At 48.5% G+C, this 19,606-nt stretch overlaps 2 protein-coding genes across 10 annotated transcripts in view; both read right to left on the bottom strand.

Annotated features, from left to right (window-relative positions):
• Positions 1-2,521: 2,521 nt before the first annotated feature.
• YWHAH (tyrosine 3-monooxygenase/tryptophan 5-monooxygenase activation protein eta) lies at positions 2,522-5,675 on the bottom strand. Its single transcript, XM_040416468.1, has 2 exons — positions 5,456-5,675; positions 2,522-4,005 (listed from the first exon to the last, which is right to left on the bottom strand). The coding sequence occupies exons 1-2, from the start codon at positions 5,540-5,542 to the stop codon at positions 3,349-3,351; spliced, it is 744 nt and encodes a 247-aa protein (XP_040272402.1). The 5' UTR covers positions 5,543-5,675; the 3' UTR covers positions 2,522-3,348.
• Positions 5,676-5,793: 118 nt separating this feature from the next.
• Positions 5,794-19,606, bottom strand: part of DEPDC5 (DEP domain containing 5, GATOR1 subcomplex subunit) — a 96,669-nt gene continuing 82,856 nt past the window's right edge. For all 9 annotated transcript variants that reach the window (XM_040416442.1, XM_040416439.1, XM_040416438.1 and 6 more), the window contains 3 exons: positions 9,140-9,200; positions 8,966-9,048; positions 5,794-8,856 (listed from right to left, as the gene is read on the bottom strand). In XM_040416442.1, coding sequence (XP_040272376.1) covers positions 8,567-8,856; positions 8,966-9,048; positions 9,140-9,200 — 434 coding nt within the window. In that variant the 3' untranslated portion in view covers positions 5,794-8,566. The remainder of the gene's footprint in view (positions 8,857-8,965; positions 9,049-9,139; positions 9,201-19,606) is intronic.

The raw sequence follows: 19,606 nt of genomic DNA on the forward strand, positions 1-19,606 counted from the left end.
TATAAAGGACAGTGGCATAAAGTTATTATAAGGGAATTTTAATGGCCTAACCTCAGGATAGGTCATCAATATCAGATCGGCGAGGGTCCAACTTCCTGCACCCCCGCCGATCATCTGTTTCAACAGACAGCTGCTGGTGAGCACAGTGGCCTCTTCCCAGTGATGTCACATTCATCAGCCATGTGGCCTAGGCGCAGCTCAGCCCCATAGAAGTGAATAGGGCTGGGCTGCAATACCAAGCACAGCCACTATAAAATGTACGGCGCTGTGCTTGGTGAGCTGTGAAGAGGCTGCAGCGCGGACCGGAGCACCACGGCCTCCTCAAACAGCTGATCAGTGGGGGTCCTTCCACAATGGATGCAACACAGGTAGAAGTAGCATCTTATGGACAGCCACACCGGTACATAATGTATATTACAAACTGAAAATCTATATACAAGCATATTTTACACCAGTAGTGACTACTCTCAGGTTTCATGGTTGTGGAATGCCCACCGGACGACCACCTTTATTTCCTATCCTTTTGTAGAATTCAGCCGCCTGCATTATGGATACTAATAACAGTTCATATATGATCTGTTGGCCCCAGTCGTGAAGGGGCCGGGCAGACCTCAAAGGTGCAGGCAGAAGTTTCATGGATGTTCCAGCGGCGGGGCTCAAATGCCTCGAATTATGTGGGCAACCATGCAACTGCATTATGTACATTAACCAATTTACTCTCATGTTAAAATGGCATGAAAAAAACAAACACCCAAAACAAAAGCGCATGAATCCAAATTCTTGGATTAGAAAATGAGTAAACAGATAGATATGTTTTTCACCAAAAATTCATAAATGAAAAACAATTTTTTTTTTTTTAATAACAGATGTGAAATGAATCCTGCACTTGCTGGACTTTATCTATGATCACAGCATTGGGTTACCATGGAAACATGTGACATCATTCTATCTCCAGGGCAACATCTCCGGCTACATTAAATGCAATTCTCGGAGCATTGATAAGGCGTTCGATTGGTAATGACGCACTGCCGTTAATGCTTCTAGGGCTGACAAAGCAGCTCCATCATTTCTCTAGGCCATATTAGTTTAAAATGCTTCCTAGGTCTACACGCGGTAAAGACTAGGCTAGCCAGGAATATCTAGAAATGTGTGTAATACATGGCCCTCGGAAACGTCAAACAGCACCACACTAAGCCAAAAGCATTCTGTAGCAAAAATCCCTCCTGTCCTGTTACCATGGAAACAGAAGCTTCTATAAATCTCGCTCCGTTGCTGTGGAAACTGCAATAGACCTTCCCCGATTCACCCGTTACCTGTAATGCAGTATGAATTATTCAGGTCTCATTTGAGAACCCCTCAGCAATACTGCACTCCGGTGTGCCACGTGATGGAGAACATGTCCAGGCTCCGGGGTGTCGGGAGAAGTCAATAAGCATTTGCAAGTTTTTATTTTAATCATCTCAATGGAGTTGTCAGTCATCATGGCAACTGCAACCCTGAATATACAAAATGATAAAAAATCCACAAAAATGCTTTATGGGAAAAAAATTTAAATGTTGAACATATGGATAACGTGCATAGGGTGAATCTTATAGCAAGACAACTTAACCTTATTTACCAAAACTGCTGTACAAATGGAAAAAAAATTATTGAATTGGGATTGTTATGGGCGAACATGTATTGCTGACAGGAGTAAAATGGGACAAATGTGATGGACCCACTGTCATGACGCTTAAAGGGAACCTAACATACTGACAGGCTTACCCATTACAAGGATCTACGTTTTAGGGCTCATGCCCAAAAAACTGATCTGCAAACAGCGGACCCCTATTAAAACAGTACTATCCTTGTCCATAATGCAGACAATAATAGGACATGTTCTATTTTTTTTTTGCAGAACGGACATATGGAAACGGAATGCACACGGAGTAACTTCTGTTTTTTTTTGCAGACCCATTTAAATGAGTGGTCTTGCATACAGTTCGCAAATATATAAAAAAAAAAAAAAAAAAGGACACGGAAAGAAAATACGTTTGTGTGCATGAGCCCTTACTCTGAAATGCTGCTGCTGGGAACATGGAGAACAGCCTAGCTTTACTTGATTGACAGGTCTCACCCTATACCTGCCAGGTGGGGTGAAGCCGGTGGGAAGCCACCAAGTGGACAGTTCCTACTATGCAGGGACCTTTTTCATAGGATTTCTCTGAGACACCAAAGGATTTCATTGTAAATCGCAGATCTTTGTAAAGGAGGAGCCCATCAGTATTCCTGAATGTGCATGGATCTTTTCATAGGCTCCCTTTAGTAAGAATAATACTTCTTGAGAAACTCTAGTCATCTTGCAGACCACTGACTTCAGAACTTTGGTACCAGTGTCAGGTGAATAAAACGTATAAAGCCCTGATTCTCCAATCTTGCCTACAAGGACCATCAGGGTTTACTGCCATGCACACCTAGAAGATAAGGAACAAGAAATGCTCAAGGCTATTTTATCAAAGAATACACAAATCTCATACGGTCATAATATCCTCAAAGCAGCATTTATTTCATCCACATAACTCCAAAACATTTATATTGGGTGTCTGGCATTTTATTGGCATCCATCATAACAGGCTAATACACACTGTGCAGATACAGTCAGTCCTGAGAAGGCCTGGTCCACACAAGGCTTACAACCAAAAGATTGAGGCCCTTGAAAATTTACCTTAATAATTAGAAGGATAAGAAAATAAAAAGAACACAAGGTACTTTTCAGGGCATTCAAACTCATAAGAGGTGCAGAGTTATCACGACATAAGTTAAAAGGGCAAATAGAAACTTCACAAAGCTCACATTTAAAAAACGTCTATAGTTAGCTAACAAAACCGGGTGGACCCCCTTCCTCCACTTTACGGGAGCTGCAGCCCACCACAGCCTGGACTGTGAGGTGCCTCCATGGAAAGAGAGTGGGGAGCCCTTTACATGCACAGGGAATGCTGCACAAATGGAAACTAAAACCAGTTTTGTTACAAAATAAAACGGGACCACTTTGCATCGTTCCAGCCCGTACGTGCCCTATCGGCAAGGAGAGCGCGGGCGCCTCTCTGTAACTGCAGCTTCCCTAATCCCCTGATCTATGCGAGGGCAGCCCGAGAAACGGCTGATGCACCAACGCAATCCAGCAATGCCCAAGAGGACGCCACAGTAAACCCGTCTCCCCGGGCACGTAGCAATATGAGCAGTTGTGCCAATGATACGGATATGATAAGCACAGGGACATATCAGGGGAAGCGGTGGGGGTGGGGTGGGGTGGCATGTGGTGGAGGGGAGCGGGTAGATAATGGGCTGTAGCAAGACGCAAAACCCTCTTTAATTATTGCCTTCTCCGGTCTCTTCATCTTGCTGATCACTTGTCCACAGGGTCAGGTTGTCACGCAGGAGCTGCATGATGAGGGTGGAGTCCTTGTAGGAATCCTCATTTAGTGTGTCCAGCTCAGCGATAGCATCATCAAAGGCCTGCTTGGCAAGGAGACAGGCCTGTTCAGGGTTACCCTGTATCTCATAATAGAAGACAGAGAAATTTAGGGCCAGGCCTAGGCGAATGGGGTGAGTTGGCTGCATGTGTTCCTTGCTGATCTCAAAGGCCTCCTTGTAAGCAGCTTCAGATGCCTCCGTCACGCTTCGCTTCCTGTCACCAGAACCCACTTCTGAGAGGTACCGATAGTAATCCCCCTTCATCTTCAGGTAGAAAACTTTGCTTTCGTACTGGAAGTCATTGCAATTCTTGATGAGGAACTTGTCAAGCAGGGCCAGCACTTCACTACATACTCCTTCTAGCTCGGCTTCTATCTTCTCTCTGTAAGCTTTCACCTTCTCTAGCTTCTTCTCATTCCCATCAGCCAGTGTCTTCTGCTCGATGCTGCTAATGACTCGCCATGAAGATCTTCGGGCGCCAACCACATTCTTATAGGCAACGGAAAGCAAGTTCCGATCCTCATTAGACAATGGTTCATTGAGCTCTGTCACCTGTACAGAAGGGCGAAACGTTCAGATCATCAGGTACTGACAAATATATGAACCGGCAAATGTCATTGGCTGAGGACACAACCCACCAGCCAGACAGGGGCATCAATGTCAGCCATCACATACCTTAGAGGGACAACGGTATAATACAAAACCTAGACCTAAATAGCAGAAAACCACATCAGACCAGACAGCCATGCAAATGGGAAGCAACCAGACATATGCCCTTGTGGCACTGGCACACACGAGCCATCGCACAACTAGGCACCAGCATTTAGCACCTCCCAGAACCAGACACTCATACTCCAAAGTGCCCACCCGTAAGATGCCAACTCCACCCTACAGCTGGGCACTCTATGCACAAAATGTAAAGACCTTGTCAAGGGTCAAATTCATGGTAGATCCTATGTCCATTTGACAATCTATTTCTGACATTCATTCCTCTTCTCCATGCTCTGCCCTACACCTCCTGTTAACCATGAAAGAGCCATGCAGAATGGGGTGGGACATGATGTGCCACCAGATATGTAGCATCTGTCAAACCAGCATGCCCGCCCGTGTTACATCTCACCAGTACTGACGGGTTATCAAGACACTGCCAAAGGATTCTTCATTAATACTCACTGCACATACATTGTTCTGTACACAATACATACATGTCTATCAGCACACACACATTACATACATGTCTATCTGTACACAACACATTACATACATGTCTATCAGCACACTCACATTACATACATGTCTATCAGCACACTCACATTACATACATGTCTATCAGCACACTCACATTACATACATGTCTATCTGTACACACACATTACATACATGTCTATCTGTACACACACATTACATACATGTCTATCAGCACACTCACATTACATACATGTCTATCAGCACACTCACATTACATACATGTATATCTGTACACTCACATTACATACATGTCTATCAGCACACTCACACTACATACATGTCTATCAGCACACTCACATTACATACATGTCTATCAGCACACTCACATTACATACATGTCTATCTGTACACTCACATTACATACATGTATATCTGTACACTCACATTACATACATGTCTATCAGCACACTCACATTACATACATGTCTATCAGCACACTCACATTACATACATGTATATCTGTACACTCACACTACATACATGTCTATCTGTACACTCACATTACATACATGTCTATCTGTACACTCACATTACATACATGTCTATCAGCACACACACATTACATACATGTCTATCAGCACACACTGCACATGGTCTTTACATGTCTATCCACAGCCATTTACACACATGTCCATCTCCATAGCCTAACACTGGGGAACATGTAGAGGGTAAGAGTCCCAGACATGACTTCCTGGAAGGATACAGTGCACCCACATATTACTGCTGCCTGTCTCCATACCTCCCTCACACTCACCGATTTCATAGCAGCAGCCATATCTTCATATCTCTCCGCCTGCTCTGCCAAACGGGCTCTCTGGAGCAACTGCTCCCGGTCCGCCATGCTGTCCCTTAGGGCGGGTCTACTTGAGGTGCCGGTACAAGTAACGGGTTCTCTTCTCCCTCAGCCTCGTCGCGTTGCACCCGGTTCTGCTACTTGCAGCGCTGCAGCCGGGACGCACTGTAGAGGGGCGTGACCAGAGGGCGGGACTTTGGTGAACATTTCTAGCTGACGTCATGAGCTATTTATAGCCACTACTATGAGCGTGCGCAGTACGATTGCTGCAATGCACAGCAAAGAGGTGGAGAGCGCAGGAAGCGAGGGAGGGGCGGCTAATGGCACTGGTACAGACTGGGGCTCTGGAAACACACACCATTCCTCTCTGCAGAGGGTGCTTTAAAAATGGTCGTCTCCTAAAAACTCAGCGTGCTTTAAATGAAACCACAACCAGTAACTGCTTATGTTAGAAATTTATTTTCACACAGTCCAACTTTCTTCTACCACACCCTAAAGAGGTGGCCACACAGAGGTGAAAACTAGCACAGGTCAGTGATCAGGGCAAATATCAGGAAGGAGTGTTCCTAGGAGCCCTAGATAACTGCCCTGCACCCAGCTGTGTGCACAACGTATGGCCAACCGTGTCTCCCGTGGCCGTATTGCGTATCACGGATGCAAGCCGTATTGCGTATCACGGATGCAAGCCTATTAACTTGAATGGGTCTCCAAATCTGGAGATGCGGTGCGGAACGGAAGCACTACAGAGTGCTTTCGTGGGGTTCCGTTCCGTAAAAAGATAGAACTTGTTCTATCTTTTTGCGGAATGGAGGTATTGCGGACCCCATTCAAGTGAATGGGTCCGCGATCCGCATGCGGCTGGGCCACGTTCGTGTGAAAGAGGCCTATCACAGATGTGAACCCGTTCATGGAATAGGTCCGATAGGAATACCGGATTAATTCTAGCGCTACTTCGGGCGATACGAAGTTGGCCTACACGGAGCCAATACGTTTTAAGCTGTACGGAAACAGTATTAAGAATGATCCGGAGCTCGATTCGCTCAAGCCTAGCGACGTGTGGCCACGCCACCTTAAGATCACAAGTGTCCTATTGCCGTCACACCTAATACTGAACATGGTCTTGCCAAAATCCAAGAGGGGTGCATTTCTGTTGAAGGTCGTTGCGAGTGGCAACACGACATTGACTATGATTGGTATTGGTTGTGATGTTGACGTGCGACATTGTGATCTCGTGTATGCCACTCTGTACAATACACAAATCATAGGACCCTGCACGACCCCGATGTAGCTGCGGGCGGACATTGCCATTTACTGCACCTTTGCACAGTATAATACTTTCACACGCCTGTTTCACTCCAATATGAGGGGGATTAGACAAACTAATGCAGAAAAAACGGGGTACATGTCCATAGCAGCTAGATCTCATTATTATAAAAGCAGCAACCAGACTGATTGCAAAAGCCAACTTATTTCTATTACAGCGCAGGTCAAGGAAAATGCAGGCTATACAACCCACTTATGGTGGGCATCACGTGGCAGAAGGTGACAGGACAGAACACAAAGTTTAACATGTTGTATAACTAATAAGAAGATAACCTGGATGGTTCTGAAAACCTCCATTCCCCATAGGGGAGCTTGCTGACATGGCTCCACATCAGCTAAAATCAATGCTCTGGGTTGCATATCAGGCCGACCATCAGAGCAGATGGGTAGTCCTCACAGAGGATAAAGTGGTACTCTTTCAGTACGAGATCATTTACTACAATCATTTGTTTGGCATCTAAGCGTATTTCTTTTTAAACCGGCCATTACCATGAGATGGCTGTTAAGCTGGCTATACACATTACAGCTATGTCGGCCAAACCTGCCGATTTCAGCTGACATCTACTGTGTATCCTGACTCTGCCCTTGATGTCCGGGAGATAAGGATTAGGTATTTTGGATTTCAACGGATAGGTTTTGTTGAAAACTAAGGGTCCTTTTACATGGACCGATGATCTGGCAGATTATCAGGAATAAGAATTTGTGCAAAAGCTCACTCCTGATAATTGACCTGTGTAAAAGATGCTGGCAAGCACCCAATAAACAAGCAAACGCATGTTCACTTGGTGATCGTGTCAGTCTACTGGCACTGAAAATCATTATTCTTGTGCAGCAGAATGTACTAAACAATGATCTGCTGTGCAGCTATAATGATTTTCTATGGGGACAAGCGATCACTGTATTCATCCCCATACACCAGAGGTGATTGCTGCATGTAAATGCAGCCCACATCTCCACTAATGATCAGGCAGTTATCAGGACAGTCTTCTTCGCGTCCGATAATCTGCCAGATCATTGGTCTCTGTACAAGGACCCTATACACAGGTCAATGATCAGGGCAAATATCAGGAAGGAGTGTTTCTAGGAACTCTTGTTCCCAATAATTGCCCTGTGTAATGAGCATTTCATCAGGTTATAGCGGGGATGCCTAACCTGCAGCCCTCCCGATGTTGCAAAACTACAACTCCCAGCATGCCTGAACAGCCTACAGCTATCAGTCTACAGCAGGGCATTGTGGGAGTTGTAGTTTTACAACAGCTGGAGGGCCACAGGTTGGGCATCCCAACATTTCTGGGCAGCAGATCGCTCTGACTAAACAGAGATCTTCTATCCAGCAGCAATGGTTCTTTGGATAAGTAATCACATTACCAATTGCTAGTCCTCATATAGAGGAGATTTTTGCTCTATGTAAATGCTGCTCTCATCTCCTTTGACAAGCAGTCAATTATTGGGAATGAACAGTTTGTCCCTGATAATTGCCTGCTGTGTCAGCCCGCGTAAAGGGGCCTTTACATGTTTAGTCCTCAGACGTCTGTTGACGTTGTTAGGCGTCCATACATTTTGGAGATTGTCGCTGCCTTTTATCTAGCTTTCACCAAGTAAATTTCGGCAAACATATCCCATTTTCCGTACAATGCAGACACAGTCTGCAATGCTGCACTAAAACTAGAACCTCATGCAAGTCATCCCCGAAATCACATTCTATACATCAGCTAAAATCATGCAAATCATCTGGTTCAGAAAAGATATTCAGGGTTCACTCATCTTCTCCAGGCAGCTGCCCCAAAAGTTTGCAAGTCTATTATCACGATTGGCGCAAAAGTCTGTAAAGTCTTTTAGCAAGCGGTCAGCAAAGCGCTCATCTCCTGTGCCACTAGAGCGCCAGGTTTTAGTGAGCATGGTATTATAGGCCCAGTTGTACCCTATTTTCTCTTCACCAAATAGGTTTTGTGACGAGGAGCTTGTGGAATTTCTCCTTCGCCTTTGTTGGCCAGCAGTATATTTCCGCTTAGAATATGGTAGCTGTAAGAAGACAGTACCTTGGAGGGGTAAAAAGCAAAAATGAACCAGTTAAAACTAACAACTAGACAGCAGATAAACTGCATGAAACTATAGAGCAAATGCTGTTTTTTTTTTTTCTTAATTTACCTGTCACATGGATATACTGTGGTTTATTCTCAGACGGGAAATTGAATGCAGAAGCTGAATATTTATCTTGAATGAAGCCAAATCTATAATAAGAAAATGTAAAGTACAGTAACACTGTAAGGGGAAGGAAAACGGATGCGAGATATAAAAAAAATGAATAAAACGTGTTATTACCGATATGCAATCACTTCCTGGAACAGGTGCATTCGTTCCCAATATGTCTCTGGTTCAAATCCTGCAATAGAAATAGAGGCTGGAATGATGCCCTTCAGTTCCACATTTCTTAGGACTCAGGCCCGCGACTGAATCCGTTTTGCGGTCTGCAAATTGTGGATCGGCAAAATACTGATACTGCATTTCGTTTGGCAAACCCGTTCACTGCAGTGGGTCCGTGGTTTTCATTTTGCGAACATGATCTTTTTGCGGAACGGACGTATGGATGATCTGTGTGCTTCCAGCATCCATATGTCCATTCTGTAAAAAGAAAGAACATGTTGTATACTTGTGCACAAAATTCAGACCAAGTTGTCCGCAAAAAATACGAATGCCACCCGGATTCGCAATAGGCCAATCGCAAAATACATATGGTCGTGTGCATGAGGCCTTTATATGGCACGCACCAGTTTATTTGTGCTGGCCTCTCAGTATAGAACAGAGTTGGGAAAACATTTACTGATGTGATATCCACCTAGAACTAGTCGGGAAAATGACACAAAATTTGGCACATTAGGCAATTTGATGCATCTAGTTTTATATAAGTAAACGGCAACTAGGTGGTATGAAGCTAGACAAAAGTGCATAGCCGCACACCAGGAAGCCAGACACATGCAAAGTCAGTGAGTGCAACCAGCATTTACATGGCAACATAGTAATAGAGATAACCATACAAGCGTGTTCACATTAAGTGGGATATTGTGTAAATTATACTAATCTATGGGTAATGCGACGTCGTGTGCGTCATTGGAGTTTTTGCAATTATTACAAATCAAATCCGTTTCCCTCTCCATATTTACTACAATCTCAACCAGAGCCCTAACCTTTTACAATACAGGACAATGCGTATCCATAGCTGTAGATGCGAAGCTGCCCTCGGAGATGGAACCATAGATGGCCAGACAGTTCTGATCTAAGAGGCCTTTTGCTTAATATGACAGTCTAGAAACCTATACAGCCCATTTCGTCTAGATAGTGTGGAGACAGAAAACTTGAATATATGATAATCATATACATTTGCCCACTGATGTTGCAGCTGGGCCAGTAGATCCTGCACACTCGTAGGTTGCTGAAGCTGGTGTCCCAACTGGTCCCATGAAGAAAGTGTTGCAATCTGGGGGAGACACTATTGGGGAAACCCTTGCTGTGTGTGTGGGTGAGCATCATGCTCCTACAAATGCCAGTTTGATACCCTGCCAAAAAAGGCAACACGTGTGGTCGCAGGATATCCGGCACATATCGCTGACCTGTTAGTGTCCCTCTTATCACTAGTAGGGGTGCCCGACTGTCGTATGCAATGGCTCCTTAGATCATCATACCAGTAGTTGGGTCAGTGTGCCGCTCCACAGCAAAGTCAGGATTGAAGCGCTCGAAGCCCACGAGACCTCTATACTCGAATCCGACCATTTTAGGAGCCCAAATAGAACTTGGATTTGTATCTAAAGACTATACGTCCATAGCAGTCCAGGTTTCTCGTTCATGACACTGCTGCAAACAAAGGTGACAGTGGCTGTCTGTCAATCATAGGACATGTAATGTGCCTGTGCCTTGAAATGGTGGTGCCCTTTGCTCTCAGCACCACCTAACAGCTTGGTCAGAAAGGTCTAGATGGCAGGCAATTTGTCGAAACGACCATCCTGCTTCTCTCAGTCCAATAATGCACCCCCGCTAAAAGTCTGTCAACTGGGCAAAATGTCTTTGAGTGCCTTGTAGAGGCATGTCTAGCAGTCAACAATCTCTCACCAAGAGGTACACTACCCACAAGTAGCCTCTGAGAGCCTTTTTATAGGAAGCGACGGAAGCATTTGCACAGTCTCTTGTGGCAATTATAATTGTAATGTTTAATACAACAAAAACACAGACTGTTTTTGGCAGTGGTCCACACAGTGGTTGTACAGATACACCCATTTTGTTATCTGGTTCCAAAGAAAAAAAACAGGCAACAGACATACCACAATTTTTGACAACATTTTATGTGTCTTTTTTTTTTTTATGTCCTTTTGGCCGGGATAAGTAAACATACCAGAGAAAGTACGGACTAGAATTGCATACAACAGTATCCAGGAAAAACCAGGAAAAAAAAAGTTGTACAATGGAATGCTATGAGTGACAGACACCACTGTATGTGGGCACCTGTTTAATGTATACATCCCGGCATATATTATACATTCACATGACCGTAGTTCTGGGTCAGCATCAATTCCACAATATTGCGGAACGGATGCGGACCCATTCATTTCAACACGGTCGCAAAAGATGCAGACAGCACACTGTGTGCTGTCCGCATCCTTAGTTCCGTCCCGCGGCCCTGCAAAAAGAGCATGTCCTATTCTTGTCCACAATCGCGGACAAGAATAGACATTTCTATCATAGCGCCAGCCATGTGCTGTCTGCAAAATGCGGAACGCACACGGCCTGTATCTGTGTTTTGCGGATCCCCAATTTGCGGACCGCAAAACACATACGGTCGTGTGAATGTAGCTTAAATATGATGTGTCCATAGCCTTAGCAGCCACAAAACATTGACACCTTTTTAAATCACAGATTACAGACATTTAACCACAGCATCTGAGGCAGCTTTCTCTGGGGCCAAAATGGGCAGCAATGGGGGAGCCGTTGTGATAGCCTCAGATACTTCAGAGGGACTAGGGCTATCAAAGCAGTAGTTTCTTTGGAAGCCAGCAGGTGGCAGGGCTTCATAGTAACATAGTGCAACTCACCTAGGCTGTAATGGTGATTCATTGCAGTCTATAGGAGAAGCGATCTAAAAATCGCTTGTTAAAGTCTCCTGTGGATAGGAGATTACTTAATCTAACTGGAATATCCCTTTAAGATGCATATGTGTGGATCTGTTTACCAGCATATCAGGAAAAGTGATGGACTATTTGAGAAATTCCTTGCTAAAGGGGTTGTCTGCTTTTTAAATATTGATGACCTATATTGACTCCCCATGTACGCAGTGCTCGTATGAGCGCTGCCTTCTTTTCACTGTTTACCTGCTTGCCGTTGCAACTGCAGCAGTGAGCACGTGTAATTACAACTAAGCTGTCCCATTCACTTCAATGGGATGACTTCTTCCTATTCACTTGAAGCTAGAGACGTCCCCTGGGATGGCGTAGTTGTAATTACACCTGCTCACCTTGTACTAGCGCTGCATTCTCTTCAAACAGCTGATCGTGGGGATGCTGGGAGTGGGCCCCCCACGATCTGATATTGATGACCTATCTTTAGGACAAGTCATCAATATGTAAAGGCGGATAATCCCTTTAAGAGATGTTTCACACGAGCGAGTCCATTGTGAAAATCATGCTCCGTGTGTGAGCATGATCCTCCGTTGTGGACTTGCAGCAGCGCACGGCCTTATGATTTATAATGTGCCTCTGCCTCTGTCTAGATATCGCTACCACAACTGTGTTATTTTGAATCCGTCTCCAAATATCTTAGGCCACATTCCAAAAATTTTGCAGTAAAATAGAACTTGCTCCAAAATGTATTACTTTTTTAAGCCAAAACAGGCAAAGCACTTTGTTACATTCCGCACTGTGTGTGCAGTACTGGTGGATCCAAACGGTCGATATCCCTATCCCAGCATATGGACTTTCACATATGCTGAGGGTGGCGTGATTCTTGGGGTTGTACTGGCAGCAGCTCCTTCCCACTGGCACTGAACACCAGAGGGCGCCATAACAAGTACATACCATTGATTTCATTTTTTATTTTTTTTGCAAAAATATTTTGTTGTGGAAATATAGAAAAATTGATTTGGGGCTTTTTTTAATTTTTATACAGCTCAATTTCACACTACATAGCTTAATAAATCATTTCTACAGGTTATTATAGGTCTGTGGATACCTAATACATGTAGTTTGTGTACTTATATATAATTACATTGTTTTGCTGAGTTTATTCCATTATTTATAATTATTTTTTTTTTTTTAAATCCAAGCTATTAAATTAGGAGTAAACTATTCTTGTTGTCACTATAACAGGCACTAGTGTGCCCTAATAGCAGGATAACTGGACAGACAGCCCTGGGGTCCTTTGTAGGTCCTCAGGCCTGACGGCAGATGGCCCTCCCAATTTCCAATCAGGTTACTAGGAAACCCAATGACCTGACTGTAGGGTGGAGTCCCCTTTAATCATGCACCATGGCAAACAAAGGGTTAACCGCCTGGATCGGAGACTGCGCTGAGATCCTGAGCTTTTAGTTACAGCTGGTATTTGGCACAGGTCTGCTCTGGGAGTCGGCAACCCCGTCCACTGCAGCAAAGGCAAAAGAGGCTGCTGCAGACTTAGGCCCTGCACTGCCTGCCATCAAAAGATAGTTGGTGGTTATTAAAAGGGTTAATTATTCCAATTTTTTCTTTATTTTTTTATTCTTCATTTAATTTTTTTTTGCATAGGGGAGGAGGGGATCACAGAAAGTAAGGGGGGTTAAAACTAACAAGAAATGTAATTTTCAATCACGGAACAACACTTTTATGGTTCAATCAGAATTTATTGAAAAGAGGATGAAATGACAAGCATGTTCGTACTATTCAAGAGAAGAACAACAGTAGTTCAAATAAACATGTACAAAGCAAGGCTAACATAAGCCCAAACAGTTTATCTTGTGAAAGACAAATCGGGTATGACAAACACACTGACATTGGGAGGGGGGGAAGGCTAGGAAGGCAAGGGGAGGGAAAAAGGAGACTTTTGTATAACTTACCAGTAAAGTCTCTTTCTCGCTCTTCCTTGGGGGACACAGGAAACCATGGAACACAGGAAACTATGGGTATAAGCTCTGCTCCCTAGGAGGCGTGACACTAAGTGAAAGCTGTAAGCCCCTCCTCCATCAGCTATACCCTCAGCCTGGAGAGAGAGACTGCCAGTTGCGTGTCCAAGTAGTGAAAGATAACCACCAACCGGAAAAAAGAACTGTCAAGCCCCAACGGGGGCAACCAAGCCGGAACCACAACTGTAAACCCAAATGAAGGGCGGGTGCTGTGTCCCCCAAGGAAGAGCGAGAAAGAGACTTTACTGGTAAGTTATACAAAAGTCTCCTTTTCTCTCCCATTTTCCTTGGGGGACACAGGAAACCATGGGACGTTCCAGAGCAGTCCCAGAAGGGAGGGACCAGAACAACCAGACCAACACCCAGAGGCATCAATCAACTGCCGCCTGCAACACCAGACGGCCTAAAGCAGCGTCAGCCGACGCATGAGTATGCACCCTGTAGAATTTGGTGAAGGTGTGCAAGGAGGACCAAGTGGCCGCCTTGCAAATCTGCTCCGTAGAAGCCCGATTCCTCTGAGCCCAGGAAGCCCCGACCGCTCTAGTGGAGTGAGCGGTAACACCAAGGGGCGGAACCTTGCCCTTGGCGAGATAAGCCTCAATAACAGCCATCTTAACAAAACGGGCGATAGCAACTTTGGACGCCGCCATCCCTCTGCGCGACCCCTCCGGAACCACAAAGAGCGAGTCAGTACGCCTGAAAGAGCTGGTTACCTCCAGATAAACCTTCAGCGCCCTGACAACGTCCAGGCGATGAAGCTTCCTCTCCCGGGGGTGGGAAGGGGAAGGACACAAGGAGGGGAGAACGATGTCCTCGTTCAGATGAAAGGTGGAGACCACCTTAGGAAGGAAGGAAGGGACCGGACGAAGAACCACCTTGTCCTGGTGGAACACTAGGAAAGGTTCCAGACAGGAGAGTGCAGCCAATTCGGACACCCTCCGAAGAGAGGTGACGGCTACAAGGAAAATAACCTTGCAGGACAGAAGCCGCAAGGAAACAGTCCGCAGAGGCTCGAAAGGAGAAGCCTGGAGCGCTGAGAGAACCAGGTTCAGGTCCCAGGGCGGTACCGGAGGGCGGTACGGAGGAACCGCGTGAGCCACGCCCTGAAGGAAAGTCTTGACAGGACCAAGGGGGGCCAGTGGGCGCTGAAACAAAATGGACAGCGCAGACACCTGACCCTTCAAAGAACTAAGACCCAGACCTTGGGCAAGGCCACTCTGAAGGAAAGACAAAACGGTGGGGAGAGAAAAGCGGAGCGGAGGAGTCCCCAGAACGGCACAGAACCCCAAATAGGTCCTCCAGGTCCTATAATAGATCCTAGAAGAGGACGGCTTACGAGCGCGGATCATGGTGCGGACGACGTCCGCAGAAAAACCCCTACGCGTCAGGACGGTGGTCTCAACAGCCACGCCGTCAAACGTAGGGACCTTAAACGCGGGTGGAAGATCGGTCCCTGAGAGAGAAGATCTTCCCTGGCGGGCAGCGGGGTCGACGGTGGTGTGACTGAGGAAGTCCGCCGCCCAATTGTCCACCCCTGGAATAAAAATTGCAGATGGAGCCGGGACGTGGGCTTCCGCCCAAAGGAGAATGCTGGTGACCTCCCGCATCGCTGCTGCGCTGCGAGTGCCCCCCTGGTGGTTTATGTACGCCACGGCCGTGGCGTTGTCCGATTGCACACGAACTGGATGACCCCGCAGCAGATGAGTCCAGTGTCGCAGAGACAGAAGGGCCGCTCTCAGCTCCAGGACATTGATCGAGAGTTTGGACTCCGATGGAGACCAAATGCCCTGGACGGATCGGGGAGGAAACACGCCTCCCCAGCCTAAGAGACTGGCATCGGTTGTAACCACCAGCCAGTTGAGCGGCAGAAAGGACTTGCCCAGAAGAGGGGCCTGTAACAACCAGCGGAGAGATGACCGCACCGGAGGCGATAGACGGAAGGGATGGTCCAGAGACTCCGGCGATTTGTCCCAGGAGGAGAGGATCGCCCGTTGGAGAGGGCGGGAGTGAAACTGCGCAAATGGGATCGCCTCGAAGCAGGCAACCATCTGCCCCAAGACCCGCATGCAGAAGCGGAAGGACGGTCGACGGTGGAGAAGGAGACCCCGAATCGCCCGACGGAGGGTCAGACGTTTTTCCGAGGGAAGACGTACCTCCGCCGCTCCCGTGTCTAAAAGCATTCCCAGGAAGACCAGATGTCTGGAGGGGGGAAGGGAGGACTTGGGGAAATTGATGACCCAACCGAACCTCGCCAGGGTCTCTAGAGTGAGATCCACGCTGGCAGCCGCTTGAGAAAGGGACGGAGCCTTGATGAGGATATCGTCCAAGTACGGCAGCAGAAAAACACCCCTGGAGCGGAGTAAGGCCAAAACCGGGGCCAGGACCTTGGTGAACACCCGGGGGGCTGTCGCCAGCCCAAAGGGAAGGGCGACAAATTGGAAGTGAAGGTCCCCCACGGCGAATCGAAGGAAGCGATGGTGACACCGGGCTACCGGAACATGGAGGTAGGCATCCTGTATATCGATGGAAGACATGAAATCTCCCCGCTCCCGGGAAGCCACCGCGGAACGGAGGGACTCCATCCGAAACCGTCGAAGGAGGAGAAAACGTTTGAGCCTTTTGAGGTCCAAAATGGGCCGCACCGAACCTCCCTTCTTGGGAACTACAAAGAGGTTCGAATAGAACCCTTGGAACCTTTCCTCTAGAGGAACGGGGGTAATCACCCCCCTGTCCAGTAAGGCTTGAACAGCCGCGGAGAACGCGGCCGCGCTTTTCGGGTCCCGCGGAGGGCGGGAGCGAAAGAACCGATCTGGAGGGAAGGACGAGAATTCGATTTTGTATCCGGAAGACACAATTTCGAGAGCCCAGGCGTCGGAGACGTGAGCCATCCAGACGTCCCTGAAAAGGAGGAGCCGGCCCCCCACCCGGGTGGGTGGGGGCGCACCTTCAGGCAGAGGACTGCTTTGCTGCGGGTGTGCGGGCAGCCTGCGGCCTGCGCCAGGAGGGCTGCGCCCGAAAAAACGGCTTCCTACGCTTATCCTGGGGAGGGGCCGAAGCGGCAGCTGCGGGGCGAGCCCCAGAGGTCCTGCGGGAGGACCGAAAACGAGACGCACCAGGGCGTCCGCGGGGGGCGCCCCTGGCTTGGGGTTGAGGAAGATGGGTGCTTTTACCACCCGTGGCTTCCGAAATAAGCTAGTCTAGGCGGGCCCCGAAAAGTCGGGAACCCGCAAAAGGTAGCCCCGCCAAGGAACGTTTGGAGGCAGCGTCCGCTTTCCAAACCTTCAGCCAGAGTTCCCTCCTGACGGAAACGGCCAGGGCGGAGGAGCGTGCTATAAGGGCTCCCGCATCAAGGGAGGCCTCACAAACAAAATTCCCAGCCCGAACAATAAGCTGGGCCAAGGAACGTAGGTCCTGGATGGGGACGTCCGAGTCCAACTCCTGCTCCAGCTGCATACCCCAAGCAGAGATTGCTTTACCCGCCCAGGCAGAGGCAAAAACCGGTCTGAGGGCAGAACCGGAGGCAGCAAAAATGCCCTTGGAAAGGGTCTCCATACGACGGTCCTCCGCTGACTGAAGAGAGGACCCGTCGGGAACAGGAATGGCCGTGGTCTTTGACAGACGGGCCACAGGGGGGTCCACCTTGGGTGGGAACGACCAGGTGGCCACGACATCGGCTGGAAAAGGATAGCAAATATCCAGCTTCTTGGGATTGACAAAACGGGCGTCCGGGCGAGCCCAAGCCTTAGACACCACGGAAGAGAAATCAGAGTGGATTGGAAAGACTTTGGAGGCCTGCTTGGGTCTGATAAAGGAGACGCTAGCTGCGTCAGAGCTAGGGGGGTCATCTTGCACTTTAAAGGTGTCACGAATATCAGAGATGAGTTGACCCATCGCTGAGGCTAGCTTGGACGGCAGGGCCGAGTCCATTTCCAAATCCGAAGCCGCCAATTCACCTTCAGAGGGCGAATCCTTTGGAGAGGAGAGGCCCGTCTGAGTGCGCACGCGTGGCGGAGAGAGAGAGGCATCCGAGGAGGAGGCGCGCTCTACTCAAACGCTTCTGAGAGTGCCTAGCTCGGGAAGGGTCACTAAGAGAGGGTGAACCCGCCGCAGCGGCAGAAGCGGTGGACCCGGAGGGTGCGACAGTAAGAGTGGCATCCTGCGGGGTAGGCGGCCTGTCTATTAGGCAGCCCACGACATGGGTGAGGCTTTCCATGGCCTGGATCTAGCCCAGTCAGGCGGGTCAGAGGAAGCAGGGAGCGACACAGCAGGCGACTGAGGCTGCGGTGGAGCCCGGCATGCAGGACAGTGCGGATCAGACTGCCCCCGGGGAAAGGGTTCCCTACAAGCGGTACAGGCATGGTACCAAGGCTTGGCGGCTGCAGAAGGGTCTGACATGGTGAAAAAAATGTTGCACTTAAAGGGGGGGACCCCAGAGAAAAAACGGAACAGGGATTACACCCAGGCAGCAGCACTGGTGGCACGGAGGGGGTTAACAGTCCTACCAGACCCGCGGACAGCGCAAGCGGCAGTAGTAAGGGCAGCAGACTGAAGGAGGCTGTGGAGGAGTGGCAGCAGGCACGGAGGGTGACTCCTGAGGAAAGATGAAGAGCTTCAGGATCGGACGGCAGCAGAGGATTCCACGCAGCACTAGAGATGTGCTGCCCGACGAAGCAGGAAGCAGCGGAGCGCATGTGGGGAAGCTCCGCCCCCCCGCCGCGCTGAAGGAGAAGGCAGAGCCGCGCGCGCGGCAAAATGATTCAACCCCCAAAAAAGATGAAGTGCCGGCCAAGCTAAAATAGCGCCGTTCGCGCCAAGTACGCGGCCCCCGCCGCGCCTGGATGAGGCAGACGGCCTCCTGCCCACAGCCGTCCCCCTGATGCCCTGCCGCTGGAGAAGACCGAAGTCCCCCCAAAGGATGCCTGGTAAGTTGCCGGCCCTGTTATGCCCATAAGAGCCCCCAAGAGAAAATGTTTCCCTGAAAAGGGGTACCGAACCTCCCAGCTGATGGTAGGGAATGCGGGGAGGCGGTCTAACTGAAGTTCCCCCTCACCATTAAGGTGCCCCCAATGAAAATGTGCCCCTGAAAGGGGCACCAAAAACCTCCCTGGGGGGGAGGGGGGATGGAAAACGCTCGTGAGCCTTCAAGCGTAGTCGTAGCAGCGGTGGGAGGGAGGGAAAGGGGGAGGCTGGAGCAGCCACTCTCACCATCCGCTGTCTTCACCCTCAATCCATCCAGCAGGGTCGCCCCTTCAGCTACTGGCACCGCAGTGGCAGGAAGCTGGGGGAGGGACTTGGCGTGAGGGCGACCCTTGAGCTGGCGGGACGCAGGGGAGCGAGGCTGCCCTGGTCCACCTTGTCTTCTGTGGGGGAGGCGGCAGTGCGGAATTACCGGCACTGGCGCAACTCAACCCCGGGAGAAACAGAGGGGTCTAGTGCGCCTCTGTTGTCCCTGCAAGTAGAAAAAAAACGAATTAAAAACAACAAATAACGCAAAAAATAAAAAATTATAGGAAAGCGACCCTGCCTAAGCAGGGAGTGTCTTGCCTCCTTGGACACTAAGCAAAAACTGGCAGTCTCTCTCTCCAGGCTGAGGGTATAGCTGATGGAGGAGGGGCTTACAGCTTTCACTTAGTGTCACGCCTCCTAGGGAG

The sequence above is a fragment of the Bufo bufo genome, chromosome 2, assembly GCF_905171765.1.
Source record: "Bufo bufo chromosome 2, aBufBuf1.1, whole genome shotgun sequence".
NCBI lineage: Eukaryota > Metazoa > Chordata > Amphibia > Anura > Bufonidae > Bufo > Bufo bufo.

Excerpts from the sequence above, each read along its gene's own strand:
- YWHAH (XM_040416468.1), bottom strand. The coding sequence starts at position 5,542 with ATGGCGGACCGGGAGCAGTTGCTCCAGAGAGCCCGTTTGGCAGAGCAG. Across the intron at positions 4,006-5,455 it reads TGGCTGCTGCTATGAAATCG|GTGACAGAGCTCAATGAACC; the intron begins GTGAGTGTGAGG and ends CCTTCTGTACAG.